Source organism: Solanum tuberosum, unplaced genomic scaffold, assembly GCF_000226075.1.
Source record: "Solanum tuberosum cultivar DM 1-3 516 R44 unplaced genomic scaffold, SolTub_3.0 scf00409, whole genome shotgun sequence".
In the NCBI taxonomy this organism is placed as follows: domain Eukaryota; kingdom Viridiplantae; phylum Streptophyta; class Magnoliopsida; order Solanales; family Solanaceae; genus Solanum; species Solanum tuberosum.
Window position 1 is genome coordinate 149,872 of NW_006239346.1, and position 23,543 is coordinate 173,414.

Consider the following 23,543-nt stretch of genomic DNA (forward strand, 5'->3'; position numbering starts at 1 on the left):
AATCACCCCTCTTAAAAAAATTCTGTCTGAGCAACGTGATCAAGTTATATATAAGTTATTACTTTTAATTCATAATTTTAAAAATTAAATTATGTGATTTAATGTGGACATAAATATTTTCCCTTTGGCTGCTTGAAGGACCTTTTTGGTAGTACAACATTCTTTCAATATTGCCAAGTAATATATAGTACTTATGTGAAAATAAATAAAATTTAAAAAATATATTAGAATAAAGTGGAGTATTGAAAAAGGTGTGGGGGTGGGGTAAAGGAATGAAAGAAAAAGTAGGGACTTGTCGGAAAAAGTCCAAAATGTGTCTCCTGGGGAGTCGCCAAAGAAAGGGAAATGACATATCTCGCCCAAATACTTCCCATTTATACGAAATTCACCCATATTCTCATTTCTTTTGCAGCTTTTAGTTTTTTTGTTTTGTTTTTTTCGTATCGTATTCAATATTAGCATTAGAATTCAATTAAATTTGAATTTAAGTCCAATAATTTCACATCGGAAGGAAACACTTCTTAATAAAGGTAATTTTATATTCACGAGAAATTCAAACTTGAAACCACTCATTTAAAACGAAGAAGTATTCTCCCCTTCCTTTTCATTTATGCAAAGTCTATTTGATTATATGAAATTTAACGGAGAAAAACAAAAACCAGAATTTGTATTATCAAATGACTTATAATATTTAAATAATTTTTAAAATTTGTGAAATCAAATTATATAATAGTTGTGTAGCTATAAGACTCATGACATAATATATAAACATGTTTTTTTTTTTTCAATTTAGCCTTATTGATATTTACGTTCTCTATTATTTTTTATGTATAAAAATTAACACTTAAACTTATATAAGTAAACACACACATCTTATGCGACTATTTTGAATATATCCTATATAACTTTAAACTTCTCGATATTTTTAAATTTTTTATATTCAATCAAACACGTAAATTAAGACGGAGAGAGTATAAGTTTTGTGAGAGGAGACCTATACTATCACTACGTTACGCAGAGTGAGTGACATTGCTACTTGCATTGCCTTTTCTATATCTACTTCATTACTCTCTACAACCCACGTGTGCCTTTTTTTATATTTTGATATAAAGTTAAAGAATTGTGGTTTAAAATATAAAAAGTAATTAAAAATATCGTCAACATATTAAAAACAACTCAAATTTGATTCCTTTTTATTTATTGGGTCACAAATCACAATTGTCTCAAACGTTAGCTTTTGAATTGAAAATCACGTTTCATTTTTGTTTTTCACGTGATATGTTTCAAAACATAAGATTAAAGAATATTTTGCTACATTGACATAACTTTAATATAGAATCATATTATTAAAAAGTTTTTTTTAATTTTATCAAATTTCATGTCAAATCAAATTAGATACGGAGTATAAGTTATGAAAGTTGTAAGAGAGACAAGAAATAGCATTGCCTATTATAGGGAAAAACATTTAGACTAGTGCTACTACTAGTGGACGAACCAAAACCACTCACTTGTTATGTCATTTTCATTTTAAATCTTGCGCCTCGTTCAATCCACTTCATTCTTCTCTCCCATTCCATTTCGTTGAGTCATATATCATAAGGATTGAAATCATATTTTATATTCATAAGATTGACTGAATTCGTGTAACGTATACTAGGTGTTTTTTTACATATATAAAGAAAATCAGGAAATAATTTCTCATGTTAATGTCTTGTCAAGTTTGTCGTATCAAATTTGTCTATGCGTTCTACATCTTTTTGTTTTGCATAGCTTGTGAGTTATTAAATAAAAGATATTTTTCATACATCCGACATATCTTCAATTCAAGATAACAAGATTTAACGTATAAAAAAAAACTTTAAAATTGAAATGGGATTCTTGGAAAAGCTAGGGAGGTAGGAGGAGGGGGGCGGGGGTTGAATAAATGGGCCTTTGAGTTGTAGGAGGCCGCCGCTAAAGTCACGGCTTAAGAAGTAATTGGGCCCACATTCTTTTCACTTGAAACATCACGGGGGCCCATTTACTTTCATTTATTCACACCGATATGGGACCCACACAGATGAGAAAAAAGTTATTCATCAAAGGGAATAAATAAAGTGTTTTTTTTTGTTACCTACTGGACGTTTGTTATTCGCATTAGAATTTGACTAATTTAAATTTGTGCCACATATGAACTCATTCAAGAGAAATGCTTCTTAACAAAAAATATTTCATATTCAAAATTCAAATCTAAAATCTTTTGTTAAACGAAGAATTATCCTAACTGCAGCACATTCTTTGATGATTGATACAACTTTAATAAAACAAGCTCCCTCGTGTAAACATGCACACACACTTGTACATTTCATCATAGTATTAAAGATTCTTTTATTTATTTATTTTTATCCTTTTTGAACTTAGTCGACTTTATTTTTAAACTTTGTTCAAATTAATTAATCTACTCTGTATAAGTAACATACGCGTAAAAATAAAAAATTATGATTGGAATGATAGATATTTTATTATTTTTAATTGAAAGTTTCATATTTGAATTACGTGTGTAGAGCTACTTTTTATATGAAATATCAAATTATATGAAAAAAAACAAAAAAAAAGTACTCGTAAAATAAGAGGCACAAAAAGTGATATGTAACACACTTTCATCTCATAAGTTCATATCGTGATATAAAATTACATGTCCAAACGCCTATTTCATAAAATAGAAAAGGCTTTCTCACAGCATATTCTTGTCAATTATCTTTGTATTATTACTTCTTATTTTAAATTTTATTTTACAATCTTCTTTTTTTTCATTCGGTGTTCGAAGTTTGTAATCGAAGTCTGTACTGAAACTTCAACTAATTTCGAATTGCACACTACATATATATCCTATGTGGCGCTACCAACATAATGAAAAAAAATGTATAATACACTCTCCGTCGTAAAAGTTGCCCCATCATGCATTTATAATTTTTTGGTGTAAATTTGCAGATATTAATATTTTAATTTTTCATTAAAATAATAAATAAAAAGTAAAATAATTCATGTGTGTATTCATATATTATTCTAATATAAAACTGTATTATATTATGCATGGAATGCATGTGGATAAAGTAGTACTCCTTCATTAACCTTGACCATTTCTCTTTTTTTCTAATTAATCCATAAATCAGAATAATATAAATTTAAAAAATGCAACCACCACAAAACTATTATATATTATTTGTCTGTCTCTAAGTAGCAAAATATATATTTTTTCCTTCCTAAATATTTATTCCTCCTCTCGATTTGTCTTTCTATGTTGTGTTTGGTTTTGGTTGGAATAAATCAAATTATATAACTTTGGTCAGAAGTGGATATGATACTTTAGTGCGCTGATCAAAAAAAATTCAGACAAAAATTCCATTCTCTGTATTGTGGGTCCATCCTACCATAACCCTAGCAATTAGGTTCGTTTAGTATGCGGGATAAGAATAACAGTTTTGAAATAAAATTCAGAATTATTTTATCTTACGTCATGTAGTTTTGAAATTATATACATCATAGTGTTCTAAATATGTTATTGTATTCTAATTTAAGTCGATGTGAAACTGTATATATATTGTCAATACTTATAGCTTAAACTAAAACGAATCCTCTAATTTTACTGTCCTTATTTTGTAATGACAAGATCTATGTTTTAAGAAGTGCCTTAATCTAAAAACCCATTTTGTTGATAAAATATTATATTTAATTTACTTTAAGAAATTTATTTAATATGTATAAATTAACAATTAATTTTAAACTTAGAAACTCAAAAGAATTAAAAAAATTAAACTTATAAACTTCAAATTCTATTTCCGAGCTCATGGTATTATCCCCTATGGCATTTTAACTATAATGAGACTATATAGAGACATGACAAAACTGATTTTGTTGCCTCTTAATATAAGGCAATAATGGGAATTTAAGTGGGTTTTTATTCACCATGCATTACAACAATTATGAATAATCTTCAAAGATTGAGTTTAGGTAAAAATATCCTTAAAATAATTATTGGAGAATAATGATGACATGTTTATAACTTTACATAATTCCAAATCCAACTCATTGTATTGCTTTAGTTACTTTATTATTGTTTCTATTTTATCCCAAGTTGAATTAGTTTGCCTATTTGCAAAAAAAATAAAATAACCCTTTATTATAAAAAAAAAAAAAGAGCTTATACAATTGTAAAAAGTAAGGTTTATATATTGATATTATATATTTTATTTAATCTCATTAGTGTAATTTAATGTTACATACAATATGTTATTTCTCATACTTTGATAATTATATTATTATATATTTTGTTATACTAATTATTATTCAGAATGATTTATGTATTGTATTTAGTCATGACTTCTTCACTTTTGTTATATTGTTTTCGACTATTTTTCTCTTGATCAATCGAGGTTTTAAATGAAAATAATCTTTCTACTTTCAAAATAGGGATAAACTTTTTATACATTATTTCCTCTTGAAAATTCTATTTTACTGAATTACACTGAATATATTATTATTTTTATACCGCGTTATCGCATATCAACATCAATTGAAAAAAAAAAAAACGACGCGTGCACATAGGTTCCACGAATTTAGCCAAAGTCAATAAGGTGAGATAATGGTGGCTTCATAATTTTCCCATTACATAATTATTGTTCCTCATTATTACTCTTTACACTAATTATATATTGGACCATCTATTAATTACTATATAATTTCTAGGCTCATATATAGCTATATATCTCTTTATTAGACAAAATATTAAACGATTTTAAGAAGAGAAATATGATTTTAATAGGATATTGTTGAAAGATAGAGAAGAGGGGAGAGTAACATATTATTGAACTAATTGATGAAATATCATTGCATCAAAAATATTATTAGTGATAATTAATTAACAATAATAGTTTAATTGCCGTTAAATATATATTTTTAACATTAATTAACACTCTTTTGACTCAAATACGAGACAATTTGTGAATGATAATTTTATAGATATAAATGTCTCAAATATATTAGAAAGAATAAAATCAACATATTTCGTAGAGTAAAATATAAATTTGAACCTTTTCCTCAAAATGTATTGGAGGTAAGATTGGGTGGTTTTTCATGGGATGTTTGGTATTTATATTGAGGTCTGACTAAATTTGAATTTCGGTCGGAACGTTCCACATTGGGGATGTAAAATTCTCCCTAACGAAAGGGATTTTATACCCATAAAACTCAAACCCAAGACCTCAAATCAATGATGAAGGAATATTTATCACTCCATCACCGCCGGTTAAGTTGGGCATTACATATGAGTACTCTCCTTTAATTTAGTGGCAAACATATTCATTTTGTTCTTTAAAATTATATATAGAATCCATTAGAGAGAAAACAAATCCTTCATATAAATTTTTGGCTCATATCAAGAACATGGATAAATGAGGTAAAATGCAAACAACCAACGAGGATTGTGGTGGAGTGGTAAATACTCCATTATTCTTAATGAGAGGTCTCGAATTCGAGTCCTTCTAGGTACAAAATCACTTTGTTAGAAAACATATTACCCCTCAATATGAGACTTTCCAGTATGAATCCAAATATAATTGAGCTTCAATACGACTACCAAACACTCTGGCGAAAAGAAAAAAAAGAAAGTAAAATACAAAAAGAAAAAGGGGTGCACTCCTCATCTCAAAGAAACATAAACAAAAAAGGACAATACTATAAAGTTCCTTTGAACCCCACCCACACACAGAGATATAACTCAGTGGGAAAGAATCTTAAACACAAATAATATATCACACTGAATCCTAGTCCATATGATTTTATTTTTTATAGAGCGCTTCCTTTTAAATTGGTCTTATATAATGTAAATTCAAATCAATCGTGATTAGTGGTTTCAAATACAAAATATCGAAACACCAATAATAACAATATATATTTGCTCGTTTGGTGTGAGGGATAAGCATAAATAGTCTTGGGATAAAAAAAAATCCTGGGATAAAATTTAGATATCTTGTTTGGTTGACATATTTGGGATAACTTATCCCACCATTTATAGCATAGTGATGGAATAAGTTCTCACAGGATAACTAACCCCAGAATAGTTAATCATGGGATAATTAATTCCCAACCAAACGACTTAGTAAATTTGGCCTTTGTAGTACGAGTACCAAGAACAAATGAGGGGGTGGGGGGGGGGATCATAGCCCCTTCATATGTTTAATTCGAACCTCTTTCACAATAACCAATTTTTCAGATGTTCAAATAGCATTAAACCTATTTTTGGTACCAAAAAATGTTTCCTAGGCGGTTTTCTTATGTATTTCTCAGTGTTCGGTAAGTTAATTTAAAATATTATTCTAAAAATATTTATATATAATAGACAATTATATCTATATGGATGTGATAGAGGGGGATGAGGACGGAGCGGAGTTGAGCGTTCGGCTGTGGGGAATGTTGGTGGGGTGGTACCGGTAGGGGTGGATATATTTCCCTACTTTCACAAGAGAAATTATTTTTCTAATTTTTAAGAAACTTATTTTTGACTGATCAGATATGAGAATATTAGAATATATTTATATATATTCCCATACAAAACACACTCATGTGTTCACATAGTACACTTCAAAAGAATAATGCCCCCCTAGCCTGTGCTTATATTAGTGCACATTTACACTTTATTCGGACGGTTGTTACATATTGATTTATAATATAATGTATTGTGTTGTATTATATCGTACTATATTGTTTTAATGAATAAAGTGTTTGGATAAATTGTATCGTTTTTTTTCGTTACATAATGTCACATATCCATAATTTGAATGATAAACCTACAAGAAAAGTAGGGCATGGAATAGAACTACTACGAAAAAAGGTAAAATAAAAGATGAAATATGATTATTAAATACTAATAAAGACAAAATGAGAAGAAAATATTAAGGTAACACCGCGATCACACCAAATCGATCGTTATATAAAATAGATCTTTTCTTCGTTATCTAACAATGAATTTAATTAAATGATACAATACACTAGAATTTAAGTAACAATGAAAACAAACATAATATTTAAACTAACAATACAATACACCGTACAAAACTCATTCATGTGTTCACATACTACTATTCAAAAGAATGGCCCCCCTAGCCTCTGCTAAGTGCACATTTACACACATATATACTCTTTGCAAATCTTGAAACTCAGTGGTGTGTCCCTTTGCATGTGGCACAAACACAGCTTTTTTAAGCCATGGTGATCTCAAATCAAAATGAGTGACTTTCTTGGGACAAGGACAAAATAATACTCTTATGAATATATATTGTGTCATTGGGTCATCAACAAGCATCAATTTGTATTTGATTCATACAAGAGGTTTGCTACTTCCAATAATAAACATGGTAAAAAACAATTCATTTCTTGTAAGGATAGTAAGACACACTACCAATAAATCTCAAAAACCAATAAAACATGATCCTAAATCTTGGATTAGCCAAAATTAAAGATTTCACACATTTTTGGTTAATGATGTTAGATATTAAGTTTGTAGTTTTGTAGGTTTAGACAATTAGTTTCTTATAAGGTTGGTAAGACACTATTAATACTCCATTTATTTTACTTGATTCTTATTTAAAAAATAGATGTTTTAGTATTTTACCCGTTCATTTCAGAAAATCAAGAGAAGTTTATCATTTTTTTCTCTAAATAATATCACTATCATTAAATGACTATATAAAGTATGCAGTTGTTGAATTTAGATTTTCAAGTTAATTTAGTAAATTTCTTAAGGAGTGTGCGAGGTCAATAAGGATCAAGTAATATGAAATGGGGAAGTAGTAAAATCAAAAACCAAGAAAGCATGATCCTGTGTGTTTGGTATGTTTCTAATTTTTTTCATGTTGGGTTGGTTGAAAGATGTTTTCTTTAAGAAAATAAGTTCCTTAAAAGTAAGAAAAATAACTTTTCTAATAGAAGTAAGAAAAACAAGTTTTATAAGTGACATTTCTAGTTTTTGTCTCCTTTCCACTCACCAAACGCCCCAAACCACTGCGTCTTGACCATCCCAACCCCCGCCAACCCCCACTTCATCCCACCCTTATTGTGTTTCATTAGATTAGATATAAATATTCTTGTGATAATATTTCTGCTTATTTATCAAACATTGAAAAATAAGTTGAAAACCCGCTTATTTTCAAAGAAAACATTAATTTCCTTTGTATATCAAACACACTCAAATCTTGTACTCCTTAGCCAAGATTATTCACACATTCTTGGTTAATGATGTTGGATTTAGTAGTCTTAGGTTAATTAATTAGATAGTATTAGGCCTTATAATTACACTATTAGTAGGGATTCTAATCATAGCTTTATAGACCAAGTAAAATGATGGCTTTATACATATAGAGTGAAGGAATCCCAAGAAAGAACTTAGAGTTTGGCATGTTACTAAAGCCAGACAAAAGTCACAAAAAGAATTCAAAGAGAACAATTTCTAGGCATACCTTCTTAGGGATTTACAATTATTCCAACAATAGATCTTTGGTTGATTACTTGATTACAAAGGGGAAGTGCTAAATGGCCAGAAAATTTGGTCAGAATATAATATTTTTTTTATCTTAAAATAAATTGATTTTTTTTCCATTTTTTAGTTAAAAAGGTATTAAAAGTTAAAAGGGTAAAAATATTTTAAAAGGTAAAATATCATTCTGGCCAAATTTTCTGGCCAAAAGATTTTTCCGATTACAAAAAATGATTTTTTTTTAGGATATTCACATATTATTATTTATTTACACTGACATGTTTTGAAACTAACAAGAAAAAAGGGTTTTTGCTATGGTTTCTTTAACATTTAAAATTGCATGAAAATCATCAGCAAGAAATGTTTTTTCTTTTTTCCTTTTGGAAGTGTGAAGTGATAGGGGGGAAAAAGCAATTAGAGAACAATGCTTTTTCTTACTTTTTTTTGTTTTCTTTCTTATGCTAAAGTGGAAAGATCAGTGAGTTATGGATCAAAAGGATATGTTTTTATACAGGAAAACACAGTTTTTTATTCTTTCCTTTTGATTTTTTCCCCCTTTTCCAAAGATGGATTTTTATTATTTTTTCTCAAAAAAATGATTTCAATTAAAGCAAATGAATATGTAGAATTTACATAGTCAATCTCAACTAGTTTGGAATTACAACAGTCTTTCAAATTTTATATGAATAATTAACCTGAATAATTGTCTAGTACTCAACCACTGAAACTAAAAACAACTAGTGAGTATGCTCTCTTTATTCTATCTTATGACATCGTTTGACTTGGCATGATGTTTAAGGGGGAAAAAAGGTTTTGAAACTTATGGTCTAAAACAATCCTTAGATATTAATTATTGTATGGTTGAAAATCATTTTATTTAGGGTAGAAAAAAAAATTAAACTATTTTAAATTATAATAAGGTGACATTTTTTTGGAACGGACTAAAGAGAAAAGAGTATCACATAAAATAGCACATATAGAGTATGATATATGTATAGTATGTTTAAATTCTTGTATATTCAATATATGATCTATGTATATCGGCTATGAAAAATAAACAGTGAATCCAAATGATTATTTGTGTAAAGATATCTTGATTTATGAGTTTCAAATATGAATTCATTGTCACAACTTTATTGGCAGTCATTTCCATATTTTTCTGTTGGATAAGAGAATGGACCCAATAAGTCACTTTCCAGGCTGGGTTTTACATGCACTTTACTTCAGAGTTAAGACAAAATTAAAGCCCACTTTTGATTTGATTTTTGGCTATTGATTAGAGCTCACTTCAGTGCCCCATTTAGGAATAATTGGGCCAGCTAATTGACCCAAAAAGAAAAGACAAATTACATAACTACACTCCTTTACTTACCTTAATATCTATTTATCCCTACTTATTTCAAAAATTTCAAAAATCCCTTAATTATCTATGTATCCCGCATGTATCCCGTGCACAACACTATGTATCCCGCTATGTGGAATGTATCAAACGCTATGTATCCCCTGCACAACGCTATGTATCTCGCATGTATCCCCTGCACAACGCTATGTATCCCGTGCACAATGCTATGTAAACGCTATGTATCTCGCATGTATCCCCTGCACAACGCTATGTATCTCGCATGTATCCCCTGCACAACGCTATGTATCTCGCATGTATCCCCTGCACAACGCTATGTATCTCGCATGTATCCCCTGCACAACGCTATGTATCTCGCATGTATCCCCTGCACAACGCTATGTATCTCGCATGTATCCCCTGCACAACGCTATGTATCTCCCGCAAACATCATTTTTAAGGGATTTTTGGTAAATAGAAAACTAGAAGGGATAGGATGTTATTTAGTACTTATAATATGTGGTTCCTATAATTTATACAAAAAAAAAAAAAAGAGGCTTGGAAAAAAAATGAAATAATTAGAGAAAAGAAAAAAGATACCACATATACCATTTTCAAATTCCTTCAAACAATTTCCAGATTAAAATATTCGATAAGCTATAGTTTTAACAAAAAAGAGGTAGTCCAAACCGTACTTAACAGTTTAACTATATGCTTATTGTGACTTTACTCCAGTTCTATTTTTGACACTCTTGGAATGAATTCTCAATTTTTAAGAAAAAAAAAATATTTTTCAAAAGTATCTGATATTTTTAAAAGAGTTGGGCTAATTTGTTCCCAAAAAAATTCTCAAGCAAGTCCCACAATCCCCATTCCTAATACTTAGCTCAAGCAGTGCAGTGACTGCTAACATGGATAAAAATTTCCAAAGTTTTGATGAGATTCTACCAGTTCCAATGGTCAATCCATAAATGTCATATCATACTCTATCAAACATTAACAAACAAATAAATAAAATACTTGAAGAGTTAATTTGAATATAAACTAAAAATAGTCGCCAAATCTATAATGTATTAGGTTCATTTGTAGGTTTAAGGAAGATCCTTCCATGGTTTCAGTGTGGACAGTCATAAAAGATAACATTATAAATGCAGCACTAAGGGTATCAAATTGGCAATTTGGAATGAATTTGAGCATATTAAAATAGATTGAAATAAAAAATGAGTTGGGTCAAGATAAACTAAAATATAGGTCCGCCCAACTTGACTCTACTTTTCTTTCTTTTTGGAGATATCAATAAACTTTCTGAATCAAATATTCTCAAAACAAGTTACAAGTTATAAATTTATACAAATAAATCTTATATTCTAGCTTATTAAGCATTATATCTATATATCTTACACATTCAAACCACATTACTGACAAATCAATAAGTATGCAAATACTATAAGACACCGTTAGCCTATTGTAGTTGGTGAAGCACTTTATGCACTTAGCTTTTAGAAACAAATAAAACCCATAAATTTTAAAGCATTAAATTGGATAAACAAAATACGATCAAAAACCAAATTAGAGTACATGAAACAGAAGATGAATTAACAACCAGAAATACAAGGGGAAGAAACTCAGTAATCAGAATGGATTAAATTGGACAAGACAAACTGAAATCAATCAATAAAACATTATATGAAATGCATCAACGTGGAGAATACAGGTTGGGTTTGCACACATTGATGGGTTGAAACGAGTTGTCCAAAATCAACCCATCCGAATTTTATTCCATGCCCAACCCTTCAAATATAGGATAGGTTTGGGCGAGTCAAATGAGTGGGTTTGGGTTAATTGTGACACTTCTATGTACAAGTGAACAACAACAATAACATACATGTAATCCCGCAAATGGGGTCATAGGAGAATATGATGTACACAGACCTTACCTACCTAGTCTTGTAGGGAAAAGATGAATGTACAATTAGATTTGATCTGTTGAGTAGAATTTGCTATCTTTGAAACATCTTAGGTTCCTCTCTTCCCGCATTATCTCTTCCTCTTTGTTTTTATTCCAGCAGTGAAGTAATTTGGTTGTAGTCTTAGGCATTACCCACTTCAAACCAGCATGTTCAGAATATTTCCCAAAGTTGAGCAGTCACATTGCAATGAATAAAGAAGTGGATGGCTGACAGTTTCCACATAAATGCCATCTACAGCACAAAATAAAACTTCTTTGAAGATTATCCTGTGTTAAGATAGCCATGAGAAGCAATGCCACCTTGAGATGGGTTTGTGTTCTCCAAATCTGAAAGCAAGGCAAAGTGTTATGTGCAGTTCATGTAGCATGAACAAACGGTAAAGCTTCCAAAAGTGCTGATATTTAGATGGAAAAGCACATTATATGAAGTAGTACATGGTATGCTAAGTGAAAACCTCGTATACAATCAACTAATAACATTTGTTCTTTACATATCTAAAAAATAGGTATTGTGCTACATGCTAATTCAAGGGTTTCCATTATCCAGCTCTGGTACCAAGTAGGATGTTTCAAAAGTGATGCTAGCACCAAGCATTTATTCAAATCAAATTACATTTACAACTTGAGAGAGAAGGATTAGCTCAATGCAAATTTAGTGAACCTATTTGGTTGGGGACAATTTACAAAGAAAGACAAACTTTTGAAAGTTGTGTTATTAGCCTGCCATGCATTTTTGTGGTTAGAAAATGGGAAGTTTAAAGTTGAATTGTATTTAAATATAGGAATATGTCATTCTTATGGAACTCACAAGAAAAGAAAGAGTATCACATAAAATGTAATTGAGAGAGTAACTAGTTTGACAGTTAGCATAGTTGTTGTCTAAATGTTAGAAATTGACGGTAAGGAAATAGATCTTTGTCACTGCTGAGAAGAAGGATCAAGTCATATTACCTGAGTTAACAAGCTAGTGGCAACCCTTCAGCTTGACTAGTTGTTGTGGATCAGTTTTATCTAATAACCTCAAATTTCATTGGTTGAAATATCCATTTTGGCATTCCCATTGGAACCAGTGTTGGCAGATTGTGCCAATTTGGCAGTGGCATGGATTTTATTTGCTATTGGCACAAGCATTTCTGCTGCCTTAGCCAATAGCTGATTTTCATGCTCCCTTGATTTCTCTATTCTCGCATGCTGATTTGCTAATTTAGAAAATAACTGCATTGCTTTCTCAGCAGCAGCATCCAAATTATGTATTGCCTCTTCATACACATGGACAGTTTCACAAGCTGGTCGCTGCGTATCGGTTGATCCAGTTTTTCCAGTCTGCAAAGGTACAGAAAATATCTCAGTGAAAGCAAGGGAATTGTACGTAGTATTGCCTCCACAAACTGGACATTGATCCTTTGACTGTTGGGTCCTACATGTTTCCTCAGTTAGCTTTGGATGAGCCACTATGTCTATTGTGTACATCAAAATCAAAGGAAAGAATTAACATTTATTGGCACATGGAAGAATAAAGCGCAAACAAGAAAGAATTTCTCAGAAATTGTTTAAATGAGACAGATTCTGCTTGATACACAAATTATCCTTTTATTGACATAAAAGAAAATAAATGTATGGAAAAGAACATAATCCCGTAAAGTATCTACACTAGAAAGTTATGACAAGCAATTAGCAGTTTTACTACTATATCTTGAGATACCTTGGAGGATGAAGAATTAGGGTCAGTCATCAAGGAATGAAGGTTAGTAACTTTAGCTTGTGCCCACTTTGGGAGTCTTGAAATACTGAATTTAAATGCTGTCGCTGGTGAACTCATTTCTCGACATAGTACTCTCTGATTTACTTGGAAGAGTTTTGGGGTCATAGATATGCCTTCTGGTTGGTGATGATTAACCACATGAAGTTTGATTTGACCTGAAGTTGCTGGAGCAGCAAATTTTGCTGGGGATAGCGGACAAGCATTTTCCTTAATTTTCCTCAGCATCCTTAATGATAAAGAACCAGGGACTTTCCAAACAAAGATACAACCATCACTACTTACCTGAACTCACCAGAAATCAATGTTAAAATTGGGGGAAAAAAGCTAAATAAACTAGTGTAAAACAGGAAATATAGAGAAAATCCTTGTAGATGGGGGAAGTTTGTAGCAGATCTAGCATGGTTCATTAAGTCGAAGTAAAATGAATTCAAATGTTTTGCACCACTCCCTCACTGTGATGGCACCCAAGGTAGCCATCATGGACTTTGGAGTATTCTTCCAACCATTACCATCATGAGCATGGACTTAAGGACACATGGAGAGAGACTACTTTTACTTGTTCTAGTTTATATATTAAGGTTAGTTCTATTCTAAATCCTTTACATGTTTTCCTTATTTTCTTGTTTACCCCGTGCCAATCTATATTGGAGTCACCCAGATAAATCAACCAGGAAGCAAGAGCTAACTTGGAAATGGAAGAGTCATCTAAGTTATGCCCAAGTTTGGAGTTCATTATAGGTTAGTTCTCACTATACTGGTTGCCTGATGGGAACCAACTATGAAACTTCTAATTAGAAAGATCATAGTTCAGCTAGCAGAACACTAAATCAGGAAAATGTCCATAGGATGTACTCACAGAAACGAGATGCTTGCAGTCAGGTAAAAAGATGACACCAGTTATAACATCACCATGCCCCACTGCTTGTGCGACCATATCCCCAGCCATAATGTCATATAAACAGAGAATCTTAAAAGAGTCTGAGCAAACCAGATAACTAGAGCTGGGATCCACAGATACCTGTAAAAAGTGATGTAGGTCTAACATAAAATCAACTAGATGATACCTATTCAATGGTTTGTCAGTATTTATGTACCTTGATAGGATCCCCTCCAATATGCTTAAATGACCTGATTAACTTCCCAGAAGGAATGCTGAATGTGTTAATCTTCTTATCCTAAGACAAAAAACACTCTTAAGTCTACAATTTGACGTAGTCTAAGTTATTAAATGTTCTGACATGTTATCACTAGAAGAAATAACAACAGCCTTATTTAATCATTAGCTATCTGAATTCTTTCAGAAAGAATAAAGGAAGCAAGCACTGCAATTCACAATTTACCTGCCCCACAGTGACAGCAATCTCTGTGGAACCATCAACTGCCATGTCATATACAACTCCCGGTAAGACTCGATTATAGCAAGATATTTTGTTTGCTGAATCGATCATAGAAACATCACAGAAAACCAGAGACCTGTCAGGCAAACACAAGAGTAAAGGGACATGACATATCATGCAGAAGCAGCTGCATAGAATGATTTTGGTCCTCAAAAGTGAAGTCGTGCAATGTACTAAAATTAAGTCATTCCTCAAGCATAAGTTTCAAAATCATGTTAAATGTTAAGAAGCTTATGGGTGTAGAGGAAAAGAGTATGTGTGTCAAGATGCTTATGCTTCAAACATATCAATTTCATCAAAATTTACTAGTTCCTTTCAAAGTCTACTCTAACCTATCCGCGTTGCAACTTATAATCTTAGTGCCACTGCAAGCACATTTCACGCAGGTCACAGGAGCAGAATGATCACGAAAACTTCCGATGAGGTCAAAGTTCCTGAAATGGGAGTTAGTCAAGTTAGTTATAAATGACTATTTAACTTGTTGAACAAACTCAAAAGACCAAAGGCAAACCTTTGAACATCATAGAGATGAATCATGCCATCCTTTCCCCCCGAGGCAAGAAAATAATGGCTGTGTGGACACGTACCAGCAGGAGCATCAATGCTTTGTAAACTGAAACTCAGTGATAGAATTTCGCCATCATGAGCACCCTACAAATGTAAGGATAGCAGGTGTAATTTGGTTTACATGGCCATGGAGTATACACTTGGAAAAGAATTATAAGCAAGATACGATTTCAACCAAAAAAACTTCACCCGATCAGCTCATTAGAAGAAGCAAACCGCTTCAGTTAACTGCACTCTAAAGCTATACAGGTCTACCTGGATGCACATATAATCAGTTGTGTGTAGGTTGAATATATGAAGGTTTCCCAGGAAATCACCAGCTCCCAGATACATTCCATCTGAACTGACTGCCATTGAACGATAACCTGTAGAGGCAAAGCCTGATACCAGAGAATCACGTTCAAAAACACCAGTCCTCTCTGTTTATATACAAAAAAAACAGAGTATTAACAACATGAATGGCATTTATAATAGAGATATTTGAGGCAAACCTTTTTTTATAACGTAATATATTATTTTATACTTGATCTTTGCTAATATATTTGAGGCAAACTTAAGCAAAGATTCAAGTATAGATAGAGCACTTTTTGGTATCTTGAGGAAAGATGGCACACCTAAATGTGTAGAGCCTGCTGAAAAGGTACTCATAGATTTGTCTTCTGTTTGAAGAGGCAAGCTACTTGATTGTAGTTCAAGATCCCACAACCTGATACTGCCATCAGCTGAGCATGTTGCAAAGGAAACTCCACCAGAACATCCTTTAGCAACGCATGCTTTGGAGGGGTCATGCATGTGTTCACATGAGAAATTCTTGATGTCCCATATGCAAGCACTATGTGAAACTAGCACAGAGCACCTGCTGGCCTGGAAAATATATCACGGGGCTATCATGATTATCAGTCTTACATATGCCATATAGTCGCAAAGTTGAGTTCCATCCCAAAAGAGCATGATCCATCATGGCTTATGTCAAACTAAAGGAAATAAGAAAGCCATGGTTCGGAAAGAACTAAGAGTTTCAGAGAAACACCTTGTCAACATCCTGAACATCCCATATGAAAAGGCTGCGGTCATCATATATCACAACTGTAAAGGAGAAGTTACCATCAAAATTGATGAATTTAGAAATTTATTCCTTCTACTGAAAATAGCTAGTTACTTACCAAGTTTTTGCAATGTTGAAAATTGACAAGCAATTGCATTAGGTAGACTCTGCAACTGCTCATGTCCATTTTTTCCAATCATTACATGGCAGTCTGCAACACTTTCTTTACTGTGTCTGGTTTCAGGATAGTATAAGCTTCCAGCATATGCAAGAGTGTTCGCAGAAAAAAGTTTAACTTGTCCATTATTGCATGCACAAGCAACCAACTTTCTGGATACAGATAGTCCAAAGCCTTTCTCAACCTGAAGTCCCAAGTACAAAAACTATGAGAAGACTAGAGGGCCTTATATTTGAAAAGGTAGTACATACCAGTTTATAGCACTTAATATCAGAAATTTCAGGAAGTACAGGATTTCTTTCAAAGCTTTCTTCAGTGTAATTGAGTGTTAATGTGCAAGTAACAATATATACCTGTAACTCAACAGAATTTGCAATAGTCATCTCTGAGTTAAGATGGCACAAAACCCCTATTAACAAAAGAAGAAATTAAAGTGCTCAGGGACGTGCAACAACATGAAGATAACAGATGTATGTTAAACTTGTAACCTGCATCTGTCAGTGCATAAACATGCGAAGCTTCACCAGTTTGAATATGATCAAGGAGACTACTCTCACTCCACATAGGAGACGCAATAGCTATGAAAGAGCATCCTTTATAATGACCAAGATTAGCTTGTTTTCCAATTGCACCTGATGCTGTTCTACCTATCATACGAGATCTGGTAGATAATCCCAATTTCCAGAACTTCAGGTGCTTCTTTCCTGCAGTGATAAAGAATCTTCCATCTGATGAGAAGCTAACAGATGCAATTGTGGAACTTGGTGTGCACCCCTTGCATTTTGTAATTAAAGTCTGACTTTGAAAATCCCAGAGGCAAATATATCCATCATGAGGATATCCAACTGAAGCAAGGTGTTTGCCTGCAGGTAGTAACATAATCAAGAAAACGGGAAAGAAGCATAAGACACTGAGGGTTATGTCCCATTTCATGTATCTCAAAGAAAACTAGTTGCTTAGATAAAGAGCAATGACTAATTACAACAAACCATCAGGTGAAAAGGCAATGCATGCTACGCCGTGTTGATGACTCTTCAATTCATATTTCATAACCAAACTTGCTGCTTCCCATATCACTACAGCAGGATGAGGTCCTGACTGAAGCATTGACCCATCAGAAAGTGCAAAAACTGACTTAACAAAAGTAAAAATAAAAAAGCTAATCACACCAGTTGAACAGAGCACTCTTTATATGTGCCTATGTATGTATCTTTTACTGCTATTATACATATACAAGTAGGTCTTACCACTAAAATGAAAGACAGTTATACAAGCATATAGTTAATAAGTTTGAGCAGGACAGCTAATTTTATCCATGTTGCAGCTTTAACAAGCCATAGAAGCAGAAAGACATATTTTTTCCTGAAAAGGTAACATTTTTGTATATATATAGACATCAGCACAAATTGTGCTGGACCAAAATGGATAGTTACATCAGCCTTGCTCTTTTTACAATGTTTCTAAGTTCTAACACATCTAAGGTTGTGTCATGACTACCTATGTATTCGGACTTACACCAAAAAACTAAAACAAGAATACAATTTGATTTAATATTTAGTAAAGTGTAACCTGTATCTTCAAAACAAGCAGAGGAGACATATTGTTGAAGCTGAAAAGACAAACTGGAGAAGCGGTACAAAGGTGAATATAGCCAATCCAACCCTTTTATCTCTACATAATGATTCCTATTTCACCAAATTACTGCATTAATGGATAAAATAAACACTTAACTATGAGCCTACGACCACCTAAGCTGGAGCAACATCCTCAAGAAACAGCACAGAGACCGGACTCTATCCTCAAGGGTGCACTGCAAGGGGAATTACTGGTGCAAATTTAAAAGACTGTTTTAGTGGGTACAAATCTAAGCCATCAAGAGCAACATCATAATCTTGCATTGAGACAATAAGTTGGTGTTCTGTTTCTCAAAGAGTCAGCATAAGCCCATGATGTGACATCCTTACAAAATCAAGTAAGACCTTATAAGCCTCAATTGACATGCATTTGAACTATACAACAAGGATATGGACCCACTTAAACCTTCAACACCTCATCACCATCAGTCTCGGTGCCAACCGCCATGAAGTTAATCCTTTTTTATTTTTCAAAAAGAAGACTAATTATAAAACCATGAAGTTAATCCTTATGGCACTGGCTCATCATTGTGAAATTTCTTGAAGGATCATGCTTTGACTATCCAATGACTGGTACAGTATACCTTCCTTGACCATGAGCTACCTCATTATAATCTTCAGACTACACAATATAGTACAAATGTATAAATTTCTCCAATTTTTTCATGTTTGAAGCTACATATAATTGACTGATGGCGATATCAGAAAATTAAAAAGTCAAAACTACTTCTAGTCTATTCAACTGAACTAGTTCCTCTAATGCAAAGAAGACTCCGGAACTATGCCTCCTCCTACCTTTCTTATTCCCACTAGTCAACATTTAGACCTAAACTCTTAAATAGAAACACAAACGTTCAACCTCATTTGCTTACTTAAGCCTCGCATTTTTTCCGTCTAGATCACTATGTCATTCTAATCTCTTCAGACTACAAAATGTAGTACAAAACAAAAGCACAATTAGAAAAATCCTCCAAATTTTTATGTTTCATTCAAAAGCACAAATAGAGAAATCCTCAAATTTCATACAAAACCACAAATAGAGAAATTCTCCAAGTTGAGAACAGATGACATACCTCTCCAGCAGCAATAAAACGTCTGTCACACGAAACCGCAACACAGCTCAACGGCTTCGGCAATCGATTGGACACAACCAAATGCGACTGCGTGGATGAATCGACGTCATAAACCACCGCAACACAGCCTGCAATATACACACATTTCGAATTCGAAACTCCAGAAGCCAGTCCATTCGCATTTTCAGTTGTGAAACCGACAATCTCCTCTAACATCAGCTGCCAAAAAACAAAATCGAAACTGACACATTAAGCTAGAAAAACACATGCAGATTGATTTCGGAAGCTATACATTGTAACAATAATGATCATACCTTCGGAATTTCAGTCTTCTTCTGCTTGCGAATCCGTTTCATCTTCTTCAATTTTAAACCCTAGATGTGATGATCAAAAGGGACACACTGATATCTGTAGCTTAAAGGCTGAGTGAGAAGGGGCGGGAAATTAGCTCAAATAAAAAAGTGATTATGTTTTTGGCGTACGTTATGTTTGATTTTTCGAGAAAATGACAGAAATGACCTCTTAATTATACTGAATAGTTTTGGTTCTTTAAATTTGTCAAAATTTGATATTTTTAGTTTTCGTTAAATATTCACAAAACTTTACTTGTTTAATTTGATGGGAACAAAATAGAAAAAAAATAAATAACGGTAACTGCTCTGAGATTCCTCCCACTATTTTAACCCGAGACTTAACTCAATCATACATGTTCCTCATCGTCATAGTGTAGGTTATACCAGTACACTTCTAGCCTTGAGGCATTTTCAAAGGACTTCCTTCAAAACTTTATAGTAGGGTTTTTCAAGGTCAATGAATACTAAATGTAAATCTCACTTTCTTTTTTTATATTTCTCCACTGATTTTCTCACAAAATGAATAACTTATGTCATTGATCGCCCCGAATGTAGTCATTCACACACTACACAAGCACTTCTCTTACATCGATTGAGCGAGTGAAGAAGTGAATGAAGGATTAGGTGTTGGGATGGATAAAAAGGGAATGTGGATCAGATAAATTAAATTTGAATGTATGTTTTAATTTAGGTTATTTTTAAAGTTTAATTGATTTAATTAGTGAGGTGAACACATGTTAAAATTAGAGTAAATTTTAGGTTTATCAAACATAAAAATCATATTTGTATGTTATAGCTATAGTTTGTATAATTGTGCTCCATAATAAACTTTATATTTTTGCTATGGCTATTAATATATATATTTCGGTATACATATACAAAAGATCAATTGTATAATCTGTTTCGGTATACATATACAAAAGAATCAATTGTATAATTTGTGTTTGTATAAAGCGAGAAAGAGAGAAAGACAAAAGAAAACTGGGCAGAGGACGATCTGTATTTGTATAATTATAAGTGTATAGGACGAAAATATATGGATTTGTATTTGTATATACAATTTTCTCTCGTTTTATACAAACACAAACGCAAATTATACATTTGTGTTTGTATAAAGTGAGAGTGGCGAGCGAGATTCTTTGGGGAGAGAGGCAAATGAAAAGATATGTATATATACAGTTTTCTCTCACTTTATACAAACACAAACGCATTTTATACATTTGTGTTTGTATAAAAGTGAGAGAGCGAGGGAGAGACTGCCAGTGAGAAAACGAGAGTGGCGAGCGAGAATTTCAGGGAGAGAGGCGAATGGCAACAGTTTGCTACGGGTTACAATTAAATCAAACTGTGGTTATAACATTTAATTCGAATTAATAGTTTGTTATTTTATACAAAATATGCCAAAATCATTTTCTATTAATAAACAATGGCACGAATGAACACTGCGTACCACATATAAATCGACCTTTAATGGGTGATGAAAATAAATCTTTTCTCAAAAGTTTAGTAACATATTTAAACTTTTTTTCCCTTTGTCATGATAATATTTTATTTACCCACTGCTATTATTTTGTCAATAAATAAATTATTATTCTATTATTGTACTTTTACCTTTATTTTACCAACACAAACACGTACTGCGTATCTCTCTCAAATTTTATATCTTAACATGACGAATTATATTTTCATATGAATTATTTAAGTGAGTGGTTTCAACAAACCATGTTAATTATTCATTAAAAAATTATGTGGCTCACATGTCTCTCTATATATAATATAATAATCTCATACCAAGTAGTAAGTAATACAGTTCAACACTCAACAACTACTACTTAATCATCCTAACATCCTGAAAAAATCTGATTAGCAAGTAGTTTAAAAGGTACCTGAACTTAATTTATTTGACAATTGACTACTTTTTTTTTGTTTATGAGGTTGATATAAAACTGATTTCCTAATTTGTTGAATTCTTTTTTTATTTCTCACTAGAACGTCACAATATATCTATCGATTTGAATTGAAAAAATTATGTCCCTATTGTTACAAAATTACTATTCGTATTTGATTTTGCATCCTTAATTAAGGACCTACTCTTTTTTTTCTTATTCTTTTTTTTTTATTAGAATCTTGTATGAACGGATACTATAGTGGTTTATTGAACAATTTTTAATATACAATAGTTGGGAGGCAATAAATTATTTTTCACCTCAAATTTGTGTGTCATTGTTGCTTGATTCACTTCTAATCTAAAATCTTTCATAATTAGTGAAACCTTAAGAATAGAGTACAATGGAACCTTCATAGAAGGTCATGTTGTGGTTTCTTTGAAGATTCAAACTCGAATTGAGAACAATTTTTAACTTGACACGGACTATTGACAATCTTAAAAGTTAAAAATACCTCTCTACTTGACTAACTGAACTTAAATCGATCTCCTTTAATTTTAGTATGGTTGATTAAAAATTTGAAGAGTAGAAGTCTTACCATTGAAGGTCGTTCGAAGCTTCAATTTTTTTAATACTTATATTTGAAGTGATTTGAGTTAAATTTTAGAAGAGGCTCAAGAAAAAAGACGGAAGACAATTTTTATGTAATGGTGTATAATATTGTTAAAAGTGTTTACACATCCCATATGAGAAAATTAACGAGGATGTCACACATTGCATTGGTGCAGAGTGGATGAAATGGAGACCCGCATCCGAAGTCTTATGTGATAAGAATGTGTTATCAAGACTTAAGAATAGTTCTACAGAGCATTGGTTAGACTAGTATGTTGTATGTAGCTGAATACTGACCGATCAAGAACAACGTTCAAAAGTTGAAAGTTGTGGAAATGTGGATGTTGAGGTGGGTGTGTTGACGTATGCACTAAAAGAGATAAGAATAGAAATGAGGATGTCTGGGACAAGATAAGAGTGGTCTTGATGGAGGATAAGATGCAGGAAATGAGACTTAGATTATTTGGACATGTGAAGAAGAGATGCACCAATACGGAGGTGTGAAAGGTTGGTTATGGATGGTTATAGTAGAGGTAGAAGTAGGCCGAAGAAGTGTTGGGGAAATGTGATTAGACAAGACATGACACATCTCCAACTTATCGAGGACATACCCTTAGATAGAAGTTTATGGAGGATATAGATAAGAGTAAAGAGTTAGGTAGTTGAGGGTTATATCATTTAGTTTTTCATACCGGTAGTTGTACTATATATTGACTTTGGGAGTTTTTTCTTATTCATCTATGTTACTATTTACTGTTTGTGGCTCTTCTATTATCATATATTGTTTTGTTATAATAATTGCTCCATCTTTTATATGCGTTGTCACACTTGCGTTGAGGACTTATCAAAACTAATCTTTCTATCTTGTAGGGTAGGGGTGTTAAAAGAATATGAAAAATCGATCGAACTTAACTAAACCGAATCAATTTATACCCCTAGGAGTAACCGATTTCATTTAAAAAAGTTATACCCCTAGGAGTAAACGCACACATTACCCACCTAGACTTCACTTGTGATATTACATTAAGTTATTGTAGTTGTAGTAGTGTTTACACATCTATAGACAAACTTCTATGATTTTCAACTGCAAATCTTTTTTAAAATCAGTTCAAATTTCCATCAAACGACTTCAATTTGGTTAAACAGTCTTTTTAAACTATTTCTAACAAGTTTAAACAATATCCACTCTAAATTTGTCACAAAATCATATTTAAAAGTT

At 32.2% G+C, this 23,543-nt stretch overlaps 1 protein-coding gene across 1 annotated transcript; it reads right to left on the reverse strand.

The window, feature by feature from the left end:
• Positions 1 to 11,515: 11,515 nt before the first annotated feature.
• LOC102580254 (mitogen-activated protein kinase-binding protein 1) lies at positions 11,516 to 19,899 on the reverse strand. Its single transcript, XM_006362999.2, has 17 exons — positions 19,788 to 19,899; positions 19,474 to 19,692; positions 17,756 to 17,864; positions 17,255 to 17,629; positions 17,120 to 17,175; positions 16,707 to 16,950; positions 16,574 to 16,629; positions 16,158 to 16,407; positions 15,799 to 15,962; positions 15,488 to 15,627; positions 15,309 to 15,410; positions 14,920 to 15,052; positions 14,674 to 14,754; positions 14,436 to 14,597; positions 13,520 to 13,861; positions 12,769 to 13,140; positions 11,516 to 12,144 (listed from the first exon to the last, which is right to left on the reverse strand). Exons 1-16 carry the CDS (start codon positions 19,827 to 19,829, stop codon positions 12,838 to 12,840), a joined length of 2,778 nt encoding a protein of 925 aa, XP_006363061.1. The 5' UTR covers positions 19,830 to 19,899; the 3' UTR covers positions 11,516 to 12,144; positions 12,769 to 12,837.
• Positions 19,900 to 23,543: the final 3,644 nt, after the last annotated feature.